We start from the raw sequence: 18,544 nt of genomic DNA, 5'->3' as shown, positions 1-18,544 counted from the left end.
TGTTACATTATCGGTATCTGATTTTTAGTAAACACAGCTGCATGTGCTAATGAGGCGTAGTTGTCGTACCCATGGCAGTGCCACAAAGATACATTTTCCTCTATGGTTATCATGCCCATGTGCCTTATTATATTGTACTGGCACAGTGTTTACTTACAATATATTATCCTATCAACCCTTAGTACCGCATAGTGTGTTACTTTCTGAACACTTAACATGATACCTAACCCCTGAGAGCAAAAATTAGATGGAGGTAACAAAACCCCTTTTGCCTGCATAAACATTTCCCCCAGTATTGTCACTGGGGACACTGAAACCAACTGCCAATGCCTGTTTTTTGGCCATGACTCCAAGGGACACCACCCTGATGGAGTCCCGCTCATGCTGTGACTGCTCTAGCCATGGAGAACACTAGATCCACCCTGAATGGTATTCTCCTTCACTCCTGTGAGACCCTTTTATTCTAGCCTTTCTGTATGGCAGTCATCCTGGGTACAGTCCTTCTTCAATGTGTGAACTGACACGGGCAGAGTTAGATATTTCACATAATTCTAGGATGATGAGATGTGAAATGAATGACTCATGTGGCTTTCATTGTCTTTCAGATTATTCGGTGGAATTAAGAAGACAGGAGATAGAGGGATAAACATCGCTGTCGTCAACCGTAAGTCATTCTCCTGCAGATCTATGCAGTACAAAAAGTAGCAGGCAGGAGAGGGGCTTGGTGCTTCAGTTCATCGCTTCATCCAAATCAATTAGTAGAAGTGCACCAGAGGAAACATGCTGTGTTGGCTCCAACACCTGTAAAATCACAAAAATACATAAAATCCTCTACACTCTTCAAATTCAATACTTTATTTTATATTCTCCTTAAAAAAACACATACAAAAAATTGGACAAGAACCTACACCTTTCTGATTAAACATATTCTCCTTAGTTGTGCTACATACAGTACAGACCAAAAGTTTGGACACACCTTCTCATTCAAAGAGTTTTCTTTATTTTCATGACTATGAAGGCATCAAAACTATAAATTAACACATGTTGAATTATATACATAACAAACAAGTGTGAAACAACTGAAAATATGTCATATTCTAGGTTCTTTAAAGTAGCCACCTTTTGCTTTGATTACTGCTTTGCACACTCTTGGCATTCTCTTGATGAGCTTCAAGAAGTAGTCCCCTGAAATGGTCTTCCAGCAGTCTTGAAGGATTTCCCAGAGATGCTTAGCACTTGTTGGCCCTTTTGACCCCAAACCATCTCGATTGGGTTCAGGTCCGGTGACTGTGGAGGCCAGGTCATCTGGCGCAGCACCCCATCACTCTCCTTCATGGTCAAATAGCCCTGTGAATCCACCTGACTTCTCCTCAACGCAACTGATAGTCCCAACCCCATTTATAAGGCAAGAAATCCCACTTATTAAACCTGACAGGGCACACCTGTGAAGTGAAAACCATTTCAGGGGACTACCTCTTGAAGCTCATCAAGAGAATGCCAAGAGTGTGCAAAGCAGTAATCAAAGCAAAAGGTGGCTACTTTGAAGAACCTAGAATATGACATATTTTCAGTTGTTTCACACTTGTTTGTTATGTATATAATTCCACATGTGTTAAGTCATAGTTTTGATGCCTTCAGTGTGAATCTACAATTTTCATAGTCATGAAAATAAAGAAAACTCTTTGAATGTGAAGGTGTGTCCAAACTTTTGGTCTGTACTGTAGGTTCTAGTCCACTTTCTTGTACGTGGATTTTACCTGATTCCTACATCTATATAGTGATGTCATCCTACATTATTACATCATAAGAATGGAAGATTAACCAAATGAACCAAACAAACCCCTCCTGGCCCAGGGTGGAATGATGGTGGCAGATATGTGGCCCTGTAGTCTGCTGGAGATTTATGCACCCAGGGACCTCCTTAAAGGGGTTATCCCATGACAATCTCTAACAAAGCTAGAACCAGCCCTGTACCTGACATGGATTCAGAGATCTCCCCGTTCATTGCTCCAATTGCTCTGCTAGATTTTCTAAAGAATGGCAGCTCCGCAGGTGTGTACTTTCTCGGGTGTGTGTCCTTTCTCGGGTGTGTGTCCTTTCTCGGGGGGGGGGTCCTTTCTTGGGGGTGTGTCCTTTCTCAGGGGTGTCCTTTCTCCGGGGGGGTGTCCTTTCTCGGGGGGGGGGGGGGGGGGGGTCCTTTCTCGAGGAGGGTCCTTTCTCAGGGTGGAAGGTCCTTTCTCAGGGTGTGTCCTTACTTGGGGGGGTGTCCTTACTTGGGGGAAAGTCCTTTCTTGGGGGGGTGTCCTTTCTCAGGGGGGTGTCCTTTCTCGAGGGGGGGGTGTCCTTTCTCGAGGGGGGGTGTCCTTTCTCAGGGGGGGGGGGGCCTTTCTCGGGGGTGTGTCCTTTCTCAGGGGTGTGTCCTTTCTCAGGGGTGTGTCCTTTCTGTGCAGCATTTTCCCTATCACAGCTCAAGGTGCATGCCCTTTCTGTGCAGCCCTCTCCCTATCATAGCTCATGGAGTGTGTCCTTTCTGCTGCAGCTCTCTCCCTATCACAGCTAAGGGTATGTGCCCTTTCTGCTGCAGTGCTGTCCTTGACTACCTGCCCCAAGACAGAACCCCTTTAGGTCCCTGCTCCAGGATCTACTTTTAGTGCCCCAGTCCAAGGTGTCTTGTAGTCCATGCCTAAGGTGTCTCTTTTAACGCCTCTGCCCCAGGTCCCCTTTAGTTACCTTACCCCAGGTGCCTCTTAGAGCCTCTCATACAAGTGCCCCCTTTAGTGCCTGTGCCCCAGGTGTCATCTTTCATACTTCTGCGTCACGTGCCCCCTCTAGTACAGCAATGACAGGTGCCCCTTTTAGTACCTTCCCCAGGTGCCCCTTTTAGTACCTCTCACCCAAATTCCCCCTTTAGTGCCTCTCCCAGGTGCCCCATTTAGTGCTCTACCATAGGTAGCTCGATAGTGATGCTTATAACATATTATATGATACTATACTGATATATTGTACACATTTTTGCCATGTGTCTTCTTATATTTCTTCTTCTTTTTTAGGGGAGACCATGAAGGTCACAGACACCAAGACATTTGACATGTATGATGGAGGTATGATCTTCAGCCGCTCTGTGTGATCCCGGCGCATTTCATTACTACACCCAGCATTGTGCTGTCCTTTACTCTTGTGCCTCCAGTGATTGTACTCCCATAGATGGGCTGTATTATTCAGACTTATGTGTTTGCACAGTGACACCTAGTGGGCATGGGACATTACTACAAGTATTCTCAAAAGTTTGAAAAGTTTTGGCCACCTTGACCCAATACTTTAACAACTTCAGGACCAGGGTAATTTCTTCAGGTCCAGACATTTTTTGTATGCATTAGTTTAAATTTTTTAAATTTATTGAGCAAGCAACATGAGACCTCATCTGGAGTATTGTGCGCAGTACTGGAGACCATATCTCAAGAAGGATATTAATACTTTGGAGAGAGTTCAGAGAAGAGCTACTAAACTGGTACATGGATTGCAGGATAAAACTTACCAGGAAAGATTAAAGGACCTTAACATGTATAGCTTGGAAGAAAGAAGAGACAGAGGGGATATGATAGAAACTTTTAAATACATAAAGGGAATCAACTCGGTAAAAGAGGAGAGAATATTTAAAAGAAGAAAAACTGCTACAAGAGGACATAGTTTTAAATTAGAGGGGCAAAGGTTTAAAAGTAATATAAGGAAGTATTACTTTACTGCGAGAGTAGTGGATGCATGGAATAGCCTTCCTGCAGAAGTGGTAGCTGCAAATACAGTGAAGGAGTTTAAGCATGCATGGGATAGGCATAAGGCCATCCTTCATATAAGATAGGGCCGGGGGCTATCCATAGTATTCAGTATATTGGGCAGACTAGATGGGCCAAATGGTTCTTATCTGCCGACACATTCTATGTTTCTATGATTTTTTACATAAATATTTTGTATCATTTTTGTACACATAGGGTGAATTGACTTTGTACTTGCACCAAAATTTGCAACTTTTTGCCATTTTACACCACCCTCATCACTTTGAAGAGTGCTGTAGAAGTTAAGGCGGGAAGGAACGCTTCCTTCCCGACATTTAAAAAAAAAAAACGAATTAAAAAATGTATGTTTAGCCCAAAATGAGTAAAATGCAATCATTAAGAAATTGCCCCGAAGGTGTCCATAGCCTTTAAACCTGCATCAGCTCCTTAGCCTTGTCGGCCACTCTCTTGCTGTTCTGGAATCCAGAATACGTTTTCTTTCCTTCCTCAGGGGCAGATGGTTAGGCACTGTCTCCAAACCCACCCAGCTGGCTGCTCCAGTCATTCCCAGCGCTGCTTCTCTCAGACCCCGCTAGAGGAAGTGAGTAGAGCAGCCACCACCTAACTTCTGAGGCTGTGGGCCGGCTATTAACCCTATACACGGCCTTCAGGAAGGATATAGATAAGACACGTTATTTTCACACATTTTTAACCCCTTATGCAGTTGGCGGTGGCACACTGCTAGTCGGATTGCTGGGGGTCCATCCGCTTGGACCTCCAGCAATCTTAAGAACAGAGGTCCTCAAATCTCCTGTCTGAATAGAGCAGTAATGTCCACTCATGTCTGTAGAACTGATGGAGCACAGACTACGGAGGACCACATACGTACTACTGCTCCATTCACACAAGAATTTGAAGAACCCCATTGGATCACTGGGGGTCTCAGCAGCTGGCCATCCAGCATTTATCACCTATCCTGTGGACTGTTAGTAACGTTTGTGAGGTAAACCCTTTAGATCCATTTTCAGGATCTCCTGTGATCAGTGCACGAAACGGCAGGGGACTGGGGACAGGAAAATGATAGTTGGGGGCTGTTACGGATTTTGCATAAGGGGCTTAGGAGCTTCCAGTTACCCATGTGTTCTGCAGCACCTGTAACGCCCCGAGTGGCATTACCACACCTACGCCCTGTTTCTGTCTGGGTATGCAATCTCAATGTCATTTTATACATTCATTCCAGGTGCCATATATTGTGCATCTCCTGGTATGCCTCTGTTTATGTTCAAATGTAATGTGCTGGGTTCACCAGCAGGTGGCAGCGAATATGGCAGAGCAGTAGATAGAATAGAGTGGAACCTTTCATTCCATTCTAACCCCCCGCTGTGGAGGAGTGGGCAAGCCCCATGTCCTGCAGAAAGGGTGGGGACCAGTGAGTTCCAGTTAATGTTAGCTGACCCCTGCTAAGGAAACAGGTCTGCAGTGCTGCCACCCTCCTGGACGTGTGATGCCCACACCAGCCAGAACACCTCCAGTTCTGCTGGAGGAGAGAGACCACTGCTAAAAGTCTCATTAGCCAGGAAGAAGTTGCACTGTGCCTTGCCATAGAGTCAGACAGAAAGAAGTTGCAGCAGAAAGCAAAATCCTGACAGATGTAGCAGAGCCGAGAGTGTTTGCCTGCCATTTTCATGCTAAAGCTTGCTGGAAACCAAGACTAAGTCTGTAAACTGTTTGAAGAAACGTTTCTGCAAAGTAAAGCTGCAGTTGAACTTCGTACAAACTCTGGACTCAATGGGCCATATTTATCATTACTCTGACGGCTCACTCCACTTTCACATATGGCTAAAGTCAGATTTATGATCGGCCCTTTAAGACTGTAATAAATGTGGTTTGACGGTAGCAGTTTATCCGTCAGTAAGCGGCTTTACAAAAGTCGCACGTCTTTACGAAAAAGTCGCATGTTCTATTAAAAAGTCGCGTAAGATAAGCATGGTCCTCACTGGAGTGAAATTGCGCATTTTTTTGCGGCTTTTTTGCGACTTTTTAAATAGTCCCAATAGTAAATCTGTCTAGAGATTCATTTACATAAGAAAACACACCCACTTTCAGAAAACTGGTGAGCAGAGTGCAGAGCAGAAGAAAGTTGCAAATTTTTGCACAGTTTTAGCAATTGCGCGAAAATTTGCGACTTTTTCACTCCATTATTCTGACTTATGCTAATGATAAATCTGGCCCAATCTCTTTCATCATCCTCTCCACCACCTATTTACCCTATTTGCTCTGCTTCGTCCGGCGACGCCTGGGGTTCCGGATATCCAAGTAGGAGCACCATGACAAGTGCAAAAGCCGCACCTAAAGGGACACTATAGGCAACCCTTACACCACTCTGGCATTCCTACACCTGGGTACCACCAGTGACAACTACTAAGGCTACTTTCACACTAGCGTTCGGGGTTCCGCTTGTGAGTTCCGTTTGAAGGCCCCGAACGGATCCGTCCAGCCCTAATGCATTCTGAATGGATGCGGATCCGCTCAGGATGCATCAGTTTGGCACCGTTTGTCCCCTGCTCCGCTCAGTGAGCGGACACCAGAACGCAGCTTGCAGCATTCGGGTGTCCGCCTGGCCGTGCGGAGGCGAGCGGATCCGTCCAGACTTACAATGTAAGTGAATGGGGACGGATCCGTTTGAAGTTGACACTATATGGCTCAATTTTCAAACGGATCCGTCCCCCATTGACTTTCAATGTAAAGTTAAAACGGATCCGTTTGCATTATCATGAACAAAAAAAAAATATATATATATTTTTTTGTTATTTTTTTTGTTCATGGTAATGCAAACGGATCCGTTCTGAACGGATACAAGCGTTTGCATTATAGGAGCGGATCCGTCTGTGCAGATACCAGACGGATCCGCACCTAACGCAAGTGTGAAAGTAGCCTTAGGGGGATCTAATCCCTTGTTACTGAAATTCAACTGGCGTCACAAAACATTACATTTAGCACATACTAAAAGGACCCTAGTCGCATGTACGGGCGTTGCACACCCATTGAAATAAATGGGAGTCTGTGCTAGAAACTGCTTGCAGTCATCTAACGGAATTGCACATGGCTGTCTTCCCACATTTTGTGTTTCATTTCAGACTTCTCTGGACCAATGGTTGAGTTCATCAACAAGATCGCCAGTGGCTCCATCATCCTGGTCGCCAGTCATGACGAAGCATCTTCAAAGTAAGAATAAATCAATGTTGTGTGAAAGAATTACAGATGGCTCGGGGGATGACAGGCTGCAGCTTTCTAATACACTTGTGTTGCAATTCCTTATGGTTTTCAAGATCTCTGCTTGCTGGTAGTGAATAGGAACATTCTTGTTTACATCCAGAAACTGAAAACATGTATATTGGCGTTCTGCTACAATAGTATACAGCCTAGGCAATTCTCTGAGCATCAGTAATCTGTCTCCTGTCTTACATATTTGCTACAGTGTATCAGTGCAGGTAACTTCTATCAGATTCTGCAGTCCATTGTCAGCTGTGAGTAGTGTTATGTCTGTACAAGTTTTGATCTATGGAAGTAAACAAGAATGTGCCTATTCACTGTTGGTTATAGAGAGCTTGACATTAGCCCTGACACTGCCCTAGACAACAAGGTATGTGGCTTTAACCATTCCACCGCCCTCCACCAGGAATATTAACATTAAACCCCTTCACTGCCCTAGACCACCGGGTATGTGGCTTTAACCATTCCACTGCCCTCCACCAGAAATATTGATATTAAAACCCCTTTACTGCCCTAGACCACCAGGTAAGTGGCTTTAACCATTCCATTGCCCTCCACCAGGAATATTAACATTAAACCCTTTCACTGCCATAGACCACCCGGTATGTGGCTTTAACCATTCCACTGCCCTTCACCAGGAATATTACCTTTAAACCCCTTCACTGCCCTAGACCACCAGGTATGCGGCTTTAACTATTCCACTGCCCTCCACTAGGAATATTAACATTAAACCCCTTCACTGCTCTAGACCACCAGGTATGTGGCTTTAACCATTCCACTGCCCTCCACCAGGAATATTAACATTAAACCCCTTTACTGCCCTAGACCACCAGGTAAATGGCTTTCACCTTTCCACTGTCCTCCACCGGGAATAATAACATTAAACCCCTTCACTGCCCTAGACCACCAGGTAAGTGGCTTTCACCTTTCCACTGTCCTCCACCGGGAATAATAACATTAAACCCCTTCACTGCCCTAGACCACCAGGTATGTGGCTTTAACCATTCCATTGCCCTCCACCAGAAATATTAACATTAAACCCCTTTACTGCCCTAGACCACCAGGTAAGTGGCTTTAACTATTCCACTGCCCTCCACTAGGAATATTAACATTAAACTCCTTCACTGCCCTAGACCACCAGGTATGTGGCTTTAACCATTCCACTGCCCTCCACTAGGAATATTAACATTAAACCCCATTCACTGCCCTAGACCACCGGGTATGTGGCTTTAACCATTCCACTGCCCTCCACTAGGAATATTAACATTAAACCCCTTCACTGCCCTAGACCACCAGGTATATGGCTTTAACCATTCCACTGCCCTCCACCAGGAATATTAACATTAAACCCCTTCACTGCCCTAGACCACCAGGTAAGTGGCTTTCACCTTTCCACTGTCCTCCACTGGAAATATTAACATTAAACCCCTTCAATGACCTAGACCACCAGGTATGTGGCTTTAATCATTCCACTGCCCTCCACCAGGAATATTAACATTAAACCCCTTCACTGCCCTAGACCACCGGGTATGTGGCTTTAACCAGTCCACTGGCTTCCACCAGGAATATTAACATTAAACCCCTTTACTGACCTAGACCACCAGGTATGTGGCTTTAACCAATCCACTGGCCTCCACCAGGAATATTAACATTAAACCCCTTCACTGCCCTAGACCACCAGGTATGTGGCTTTTACCGTTCCACTGTCCTCCACTAGGAATATTAATATTAAACCTTTTAATGCTCTAGACCACCAGGGGGGGGATACTGGAATTAACCCCTTCTCTGACCAAGATCTCTGAAGACGCTGGAATTAACTCCTTTGCTGCTGTAGACCACTAGTTACAATAACCCCCTTAAGACACTAGACCACCAGAGATATTTATATTTACTCTATCACTGTCCGAGGTCACATGGTATACTGACATTTACCCCTTCACTGCATTAGTCTACATTCACTGCCTGGATCACCAGAAATGCTGGCACTAGCACCTCTCCTGCCATAGAACACCATACATACAAACATTAACCCCTTATTGCTCTGGATCACCAGGCATACAAAGGCTTAGAAGGAACATTGTCAGTAATACAGATGAAAGTAACAGGTGAGCTTTAGCCAGAAGCTTTGTAGAAGGAGAGAGACAAACGAAACCTTTGCCCTGGGACCATTAATTACACCCTTGTGCATGAACCTCAAAGCGAAAAAACGTTTGCATAATGGCTGTACTTCATTATACAACCAAAACTGTGAAGGAACAATTTTTCTTGTGCTTCCCTAATTTCTCTTTCAGCCATATAATTCCATGTTTTAGCTGCACAGCTAGATGCATTTCACTCAGAAGCAGAGGGCATGGCCCTTAGGGGTATTCTGCCAGCAATCTACTGCTGTGATGTTCTTTCTCCTACTTCCCTTTATGTTTGTTTTCAGCTCCGGAGCTCACAAAATAGATAAGGAGGGAGAAATCACACTTACAGTCACACAGGAGACTCCTATAGTATTCAAAATTGTGTGAAAGTACAGCGACTCTTTAATGGGGTTCTCTGGGACTTGATACTTATTAATGTCAGTCTATAAAGTGCTGATGCTTTTTATTGTACCTATGCTGCGGTTCATTCCCAGTGATCTCGGGGGCGGCACACTTTCATACAATTAGTCTGTAGGTGCGCTGCATACATGAGGTCTGTGTACACAGGGCACCTCCATAGCTAGGCCTTTCCTCACGCAGAGCAACATTTCAGCAGGTTATGTCTTCCTACATTCAGATTTATCTACAGAGATAGGATTAATCATATTTTTGCATTTGCAGATTAAGCGAAGATGCCAAAAAAGTTTTTGAAAGCCTCGGCAGTAAAGAAGTTCGAAATTTAAAATTCCGCTCACAGTGGGTGTTCCTGGCTATCAAAGGAGGCAAAGTCCCTGAAAATATCGAAAAAGAAAAGGTAAAATAAGAAAAAATGAAACCATTCAAAGAACTTTGCATCGCTGGGATTGATAACAGGGAATAATAGTATTGAAGTCCGCAGCAAAGAATAGTCTAATCTAAGGTGCAGCCTCTCACACACACACTAGAGGGCGCAGTGGTTACCACTATAAGGGATTTTGATGTGCCAATCAGAGGTGTAGGAATGCAAAATATGGGAGCATGCTCAACTACCCACCAGAGCTGAGAGGAGCATTCCCTGCAGCCCAGACTTCTACGAAACGGAAAAATGTATTTGTACCATGTTAGCCAGTAAATACACTGAACAAAAATGGTTTTGCTCCCATTTTGCATGAGCTGAACTCAAAGATCTGAAACATTTTCTACATACACAAAAGACTCATTACTCTCAGATCTGTCTAAATCTTTGCCGAGATAATTCATCCCACCTCACAGGTGTGGCATATCAAGGTACTGATTAGACAGCATGAATATTGCACAGGTGTGCCTTAGACTGCCCACAATAGCACGCTCCCTCATAGCTTTTAGAGGAGGAAAATCAGACCTTAGATCAGACCCCCATATCTGACCTTAGATCAGACCCCCCCCATATCAGACCTTAGATCAGACCACCATATCAGACCTTAGATCAGACCCCCCCCATATCAGACCTTAGATCAGACCACCATATCAGACCTCAGATCAGACCCCCATATTATACCTCAGATCAGACCCTTCTATCAAACCTCATTTCACATCCCTATATCAGACCTCAAATCAGACCCCTATATCAGACATCAGATCAGACCCCCATATCAGATCTCAAATCAGACCCAAATATCAGACCTCAGTTCAAACCAAAAATAACTTGCCTCCCTGGACGTTGCCACCACTGCACATTCAGCTGCTCTTCCTGCACTCACCGCTGTCTGTTCTCCTCCGAGCCTGCGCTGCACTGTGACCTGACGCGTGATGTCATAGTGTGCGCACTACGTCCTGACCCTGTACGCAATCAGGACCGTGCAGCACAGCGCCCCGGAGAAAGACTACAGTCAGCTCTAGCAGCATTGCATTCACCTCTCCCCCCCAACTGGATGCTAGTGAGCACTACCATAATGGAAGTGGTCATTAGTATTCACTTTGCAAGACACACTGACAGTTTTCCCCCCACTTTTGGGGGGGAAAAGTGTGTCTTATAAAGCAAAAGTACGGTATACATTTCTACCATGTTAGCCAGTAAATAGAAGAAAAAGCTGAGATTCCTCAGTGGTTGATACTGTTTTATGGCTATTGCAAGTTTTCGAGACTACTCAAGCCTCATTTAAAGGGAGTCTGTCACCACATTTGAGCATATTAGACTGATCAAATAGCGTGATATGTGCCACCGAGAACTTAAAAACGGTACCTTTGTTGTATCTAATGGAGTTTTCTTTCAGCCAAAAATGAGCTTTTAAGATTCTGTAAATGCGCCCTCTCAAGTGCCCAGGGCGGCGTCTCAATCGTCCGAGCCCCGGGCAGCGCCTCCTCAACGGCTCATAACCCCGCCCTCCGTGTGCTTTACTCTCTTCCTCTCTCCTTTTCCACTGCGCCCGCTACGAATTTGACCGCGCAGCCGCAGTGGAAAAGGAGAGAGGAAGAGAGTAAAGCACACGGAGGGCGGGGTTATGAGCCGTTGAGGAGGTGCTGCCTGGGGCTCGGACGATTGAGACGCCGCCCTGGGCACTTGAGAGGGCGCATTTACAGAATCTTAAAAGCTCATTTTTGGCTGAAAGAAAACTCCATTAGATACAACAAAGGTACCGTTTTTAGGTTCTGGGTGGCACATATCACGCTATTTGATCAGTCTAATATGCTCAAATGTGGTGACAGACTCCCTTTAAGACAGAAGATTCACATATTTACTGTATTTTTCACCCCATAAGGCCTCATGCACACGTTTCCGTGTCCGATCCGTTTTTTTTGCGGATAGGATGCGGACCCATTCATTTCAATGGGTCCGCAAAAAACGCGGACAACACACCGTGTGCTGTCCGCATCATTATGTCCGTTCCGTTGCTCCGCAAAAAAAAAAATTGTGCATGTCCTATTTTTTTCTAGTTTGCGGACAAGGATAGGCATTATTACAATGGATCCGCAAAAAAAAACCGGATCTGCACAAAAACCGGATGCCATACGGAACGTCATCCGTTTTTTTTTGCGGATCCGCAATTTGCGGACCGCAAAACACATACGGTCGTGTACATGTAGCCTAAGATGCATTTTTCCCCCAAAGGTGGGGGAAAAATGCCCCTGTGTCTTATGGGGTGAATACTAATGAGCGCTTCCATTATGGAATCACTCATTAGTACCGGAAGACCGGTAAGCGGTGAAGGCTCCATATTCACCTCTTCTTGGTCCTCGGCTGTCGGCTGTGCAGTGGCTGCGCACAGCGTGCGGGAGCTATGTGACCTCACGCTGTGCGCACCAGTTTACAGCACAGCTGGCTGCAGGATGAAGAGGATCGCGCTGGAGGAGAGGAGCGGCGGGGGCTGGTGAGAGACAATGGGGGCTGATATAACGCTGCTGGGGCTGGTGAGAGGCAATGGGGGCTGATATAATGCTGCTGGGGCTGGTGAGAGGCAATGGGGGCTGATATAATGCTGCTGGCGCTGGTGAGAGGCAATGGGGGCTGATATAATGCTGCTGGGACTGGTGAGAGGCAATGGGGGCTGATATAATGCTGCTGGGGCTGGTGAGAGGCAATGGGGGCTGATATAATGCTGCTGGGGCTGGTGAGAGGCAATGGGGGCTGATATAATGCTGCTGGCGCTGGTGAGAGGCAATGGGGGCTGATATAATGCTGCTGGGGCTGGTGAGAGGCAATGGGGGCTGATATAATGCTGCTGGGGCTGGTGAGAGGCAATGGGAGCTGATATAATGCTGCTGGGGCTGGTGATAGGCAATGGGGGCTGATATAATGCTGCTGGGGCTGGTGAGAGGCAATGGGGGCTGATATAATGCTGCTGGGGCTGGTGAGAGGCAATGGGGGATGGTGAGAGGCATAGGGCTCTTATCTGGTCTGATTGGGGGTCATTCACATTGGTGTCTGAGCTGAGATCTGATTGGGGGTCTTATCTGAGGTCTTATTGGGGTCTTATTAACATTGGGGGTCTGATTGGGGCTGTCAGCTGAGGTCTGATTAACATTGAGGGTCTTATCGGTGGTCTGACCAGAGGTCTAATGAAAAGAAAAATATCTTATTGTCCTACTCTAAAACCTAGGTGCGTCTTATGCGCCGGTGCGTCTTATAGGGCGAAAAATACGCTATACGCCAAAGTACATAGGAATAATGAGGTAGATGAGTGGAGGAGAAAACAAACAGCTTGGAGCGATGATAGATAAGGGGTGTGAGAGTTTTATTGTTCTCTAAGAGATCTCCAGTCAATGAATGCGATGAACACTAGAGGTCTGATGATGGGCACAGATGATGTAGAAGGAAATAAATCCATTAGAAACATTCAATCTTGGTCATGTCATGTCAAAGGTGGTCATGAGCTGGTATTCCCAGATTCTCCTGTCCTTTTGAGTTTTGAAATTCCCTTTTAATGTCAAGACTTCCATGGCTACAAAAGAGTTTAGTGACAGCCAGATCTTTTTTTATGTTATTGTGAGAGTTCATTCTTGTTTTAAGCTTTAGACTAGTAGAGACCCCCAGTAGGATATTTGTTAAATACAATCAAATAGACCACATTTGGGGTGACGCAGGTGATCTTGTAGTTCTTATGTGTATTGGGGATCTGTACCTTGTCAGTGGTCATTATGTACGGACAGGTCTTACATTTGGTCTGGTTGAAGGGGAATGTTCCTGTTGTTGTAGAGGACAATGATGTTTTAAAGCTTAGGGGGCTGCCTATAGCACAGGAGTATGTGTGTGTGGGGGGGGGGGGGGGGGGGGTCTGGAGATATGGATTTCAAACTGTTACCTTTTTTGTATTTTTGGATGTAGTCTCTGAGCAGCCCTCCTTACAATCTCCAGATCATTTTGAAGGAACTGGAACTGTTCTGTTTCTAAAGTGTTTTAGAGAAGAACTTAGTTCTTTAAAGACCAACTTGTGAATTTACTGGTGGAAATTGTTCGTAAGATGTCGAACAGATAAGTAAATCTCTCCAAAGTCATTTACTTTCATTACAATCAAAGGCATAACATAAAATGGTTTACTGCAAAAGTATTCACACCTCCCCACTTCAAGATTAGGCTCTGCACTGTGAACTCCAGAAGTCGGTTTGGGCAGCAGAACAGAGTGCCATAGTCCACTGTATCCGGCATAGCTGGATACCACCGATTCACTATAATGGGATCCAGTGGGGATCTGGCCACTTTCCAGCATATATGCTGGCTTTCGGCCTGACAAAACACATAGAAACATAGAAACATAGAATGTGTCAGCAGATAAGAACCATTTGGCCCATCCAGTCTGCCCAATATACTAAATACTATGGATAGCCCCTGGCCCTATCTTATATGAAGGATGGCCTTATGCCTATCCCATGCATGCTTAAACTCCTCCACTGTATTTGCAGCTACCACTTCTGCAGGAAGGCTATTCCATGCATCCACTACTCTCTCAGTAAAGTAATACTTCCTGATATTACTTTTAAACCTTTGCCCCTCTAATTTAAAACTATGTCCTCTTGTAGCAGTTTTTCTTCTTTTAAATATTCTCTCCTCTTTTACCTTGTTGATTCCCTTTATGTATTTAAAAGTTTCTATCATATCCCCTCTGTCTCGTCTTTCTTCCAAGCTATACATGTTAAGGTCCTTTAATCTTTCCTGGTAAGTTTTATCCTGCAATCCATGTACTAGTTTAGTAGCTCTTCTCTGAACTCTCTCCAAAGTATCAATATCCTTTTGGAGATATGGTCTCCAGTACTGAGCACAATACTCCAAATGAGGTCTCACTAGTGCTCTGTAGAGCGGCATGAGCACCTCCCTCTTTCTACTGGTAATTCCTCTCCCTATACCCCCAAGCATTCTGCTAGCATTTCCTGCTGCTCTATGACATTGTCTGCCTACCTTTAAGTCTTCTGAAATAATGACCCCTAAATCCCTTTCCTCAGATACTGAGGTTAGCACTGTATGACTGATTTTATATTCTGCTCTTGGGTTTTTACGTCCCAGGTGCATTATCTTGCACTTATCAACATTAAATTTTAGTTGCCATATTTTTGACCATTCCTCTAGTTTTCCTAAGTCTTTTTCCATTTGGTGTATCCCTCCAGGAACATCAACCCTGTTACAAATCTTTGTGTCATCAGCAAATAGACACACCTTACCATCGAGGCCTTCTGCAATTTCGCTGATAAAGATATTAAACAATATGGGTCCCAGAACAGATCCCTGAGGTACCCCACTGGTAACAAGTCCTTGGTCTGAATATACTCCATTGACTACAACCCTCTGTTGCCTGTCCCTCAGCCACTGCCTAATCCATTCAACAATATGGGAGTCCAAGCCCAAAGACTGCACTTTATTGATAAGCTTTCTATGTGGGACAGTATCAAAAGCCTTACTAAAGTCTAGATAAGCGATGTCTACTGCACCTCCTCCATCTATTATTTTAGTCACCCAATCGAAAAAATCAATAAGATTAGTTTGACATGATCTCCCTGAAGTAAACCCATGCTGTTTTTCATCTTTCAATCCATGGGATTTTAGATGTTCCACAATCCTCTCCTTAAGTATGGTTTCCATTAATTTCCCCACTATTGATGTCAGGCTTACTGGCCTATAGTTGCCCGATTCCTCCCTACTACCTTTCTTGTGAATGGGCACAACATTTGCTAATTTCCAATCTTCTGGGACGACTCCTGTTGCCAGCGATTGGTTAAATAAATCTGTTAATGGTTTTGCTAGTTCAACGCTGAGCTCTTTTAATAGCTTTGGGTGTATCCCATCAGGCCCCTGTGACTTATTTGTATTAATTTTAGACAGCTGACTTAGAACCTCTTCCTCTGTAAAGACACATGCATCAAAAGATTCATTAGTCTTCTTTCCTAACTGAGGTCCTTCTCCTTCATTTTCCTTTGTAAAAACTGAACAGAAATATTCATTGAGGCAGTCAGCTAGTTCTTTATCTTCTTCTATATACCTTCCTTCTTTTGTTTTTAATTTGGTAATTCCTTGTTTTAGTTTCCTTTTTTCATTTATGTATCTGAAGAATGCCTTCTGGCCTTTTTTCCCTGACTGAGCTAATTTCTCTTCTGCCTGTGCTTTGGAAGCTCTTATAACTTGTTTGGCCTCTCTCTGCCTAATCTTATAAATTTCCCTGTCATCCTCGTTTTTTTGTTTTTTTTTATAATTCCTAAATGCTATCTTTTTGTTTTTAATGATTTTCTGCTGAGTACCACAGTGGTCTCTTCCTTTTTTTGCTTTTACTGACAAGCCTAATGCAATTTTCTGTTGCCTTCAATAGTGCCACTTTTAAGTAGTCCCATTTCTCCTGGACTCCAATGAAACTGTTCCAGTCTGATAGGGACTCGTATACCACTAATCTAATTTTAGAAAAGTCTGTTTTTCTAAAATCTAAAACTTTTGTTTTTGTGTGGTGTGACTCAGTCACTGTACTTATAGTAAACCACACTGACTGGTGATCACTAGATCCCAAGCTTTCCCCTACAGTAATATCAGATACCAAATTCCCATTTGTGAATACTAAATCTAAAATGGCCTCCTTCCGGGTTGGCTCCTCCACTACTTGCTGTAGAGATAATCCCAGTAGGGAATTTAGAATATCTGTACTCCTGGCAGAACTAGCTATTTTGGTTTTCCAGTTTACATCTGGAAGATTGAAGTCTCCCATAATGATAACTTCCCCCTTCAATGTCATTTTAGCTATTTCCTCAACTAGTAGATCATCTAATTCTTTGACTTGGCTAGGTGGTCTATATACGTTGCGTGTAGTATTTTTTGTCCTGCAGAAAGCCAGCATATATGCCGGATACAGTGACCGGATCAGAGGCTTTTTGTGGCTGAACAAATAAAGTTGGGGTTACTCCCAAAGTGACTGCCAGCAGTCTCATACTAGGGTTCCTGGGGCCCACCAGAGGAAATTATTCTTGAGCCCAACCTCAATGTCATCAATAAAGTTTAAAGGGTTTTGAATCTAAGAACTAGAACCTAGTGGCAAGTGATTGGCCTTTAGTGTCCCTTTACAGTAATCATGCCCCCTTAGTGCGCCGGGCCACAGAAAGGCAAGGTGGCAGCAGGATCTGGATAGGAGAGGAGTGGTGGTAGAAATAAGGGTGGTTGTAGACCTGATGATGGCTAATACCTCTCCCCAATGCTCCCTGAGGCTCTGTGCATGCAGTGGTTGAAAGGTTCACCCTTTCTTCCTTTCGGAAAACACCCTGATTTGGGGGACTGATCTGATGTGTGATATAGGGGTCTGATTTGAGGTCTGATATAGGGATGTGATCTGAGGTTTGATATAAGGGTCTGATCTGAGGTCTGATATGGTGGTCTGATCTAAGGTCTGATATGGATGGTCTGATCTAAGGTCTGATACAAGGGTCTGATGAAAAATATTTTCCTCCGCTAAAAGCTAGGTGTGTTTTATAAAGTGAAAAATTCTGTAAATATGAGAATCTTCAGATGCTGTCTTAAAGGGCATCTGTCAGCAGTTTTGTACCTATGATACTGACTGACCTGTTACATGTGCGCTTGGCAGCTGAAGACATCTGTGTTGGTCCCATGTTCATATGTGCCCGCATTACTGAGAAAAATGATGTTTCAATATATGCAAATGAGCCTTAGGAGCAACGGGGGCGTTGTCATTACACCTAGAGGCTCTGCTCTCTATGCAACTGTGGAGTCTTCTAAACTTTGACAGGGCCAGGCAGGCTTGATTATGTTTTTATTGCCCGACTCAAAGTGGAGAGGGTGCAGCAGTTACAGAGAGAGCTGAGTCTTTAGCTGTAACGACAACGTTACCATTGCTTCTACAGGCTCATTTGCATATATTAAAACATCATTATTCAATATGGGGACACAGTAGTTATTACCCCTTAGTGCCATCACACAGTAGTTATTATACCTTAGTACCACCACACAGTTTTTACCCCTTAGCGCCCCACACAGCAGTGCTGCCCTATTACTGCCCATCTTACAAAAGTGCTTCCCCCTTTGTGTCCCTTACAGCACTGCTGCCCTTTTAGTGCCTCTTAACATTAGTGTTGCCCTCTTAGTGCATCTTTACAAAGGTGCTGCCCCATTACTGCCCACCATAGAAAAGTCCTTCCCCCTTGTGCCCCTTCACAGCTGTGCTGCCCCTTTACAGTAGTATTGCCCCCTTAGTGCCCCTGCAGTTTGCTGGGCTGCAGGGGAGGCAAGGTGGCAGCAGTAGCTGGAGAGGACGAGAGTGGTGGCGGTAGCAATGATGATAGTTGTAGTCCTCAAGATGGCTAATACCTCTCCCCAGCACTCCCTGTGGCCCCATGTGTGCAGTGGTTGAAAGGTTTAGCTTTTCTTTCCTCAGATGACTACATGGACATTCTAAGGGATCCTGCCTGGTGGTGGTTGAGGTGGCTTGATGTTAGGTAGAT

General features: G+C 44.6%; 1 protein-coding gene across 1 annotated transcript in view; it reads left to right on the top strand.

Moving 5' to 3' along the window:
- The window catches only part of FAM3B (FAM3 metabolism regulating signaling molecule B), an 88,036-nt gene that overhangs the window by 55,519 nt on the left and 13,973 nt on the right, over window positions 1-18,544 (top strand). The window contains exons 4-7 of the mRNA XM_040423075.1: window positions 606-664; window positions 3,051-3,101; window positions 6,908-6,995; window positions 9,851-9,983. Coding sequence (XP_040279009.1) covers window positions 606-664; window positions 3,051-3,101; window positions 6,908-6,995; window positions 9,851-9,983 — 331 coding nt within the window. The remainder of the gene's footprint in view (window positions 1-605; window positions 665-3,050; window positions 3,102-6,907; window positions 6,996-9,850; window positions 9,984-18,544) is intronic.

This window comes from Bufo bufo, chromosome 3 (assembly GCF_905171765.1).
Source record: "Bufo bufo chromosome 3, aBufBuf1.1, whole genome shotgun sequence".
Taxonomy (NCBI): Eukaryota; Metazoa; Chordata; class Amphibia; order Anura; family Bufonidae; genus Bufo; species Bufo bufo.
Note: the sequence above shows the minus strand (reverse complement) of the source record. Positions and strands in the feature narration are given on the sequence as shown.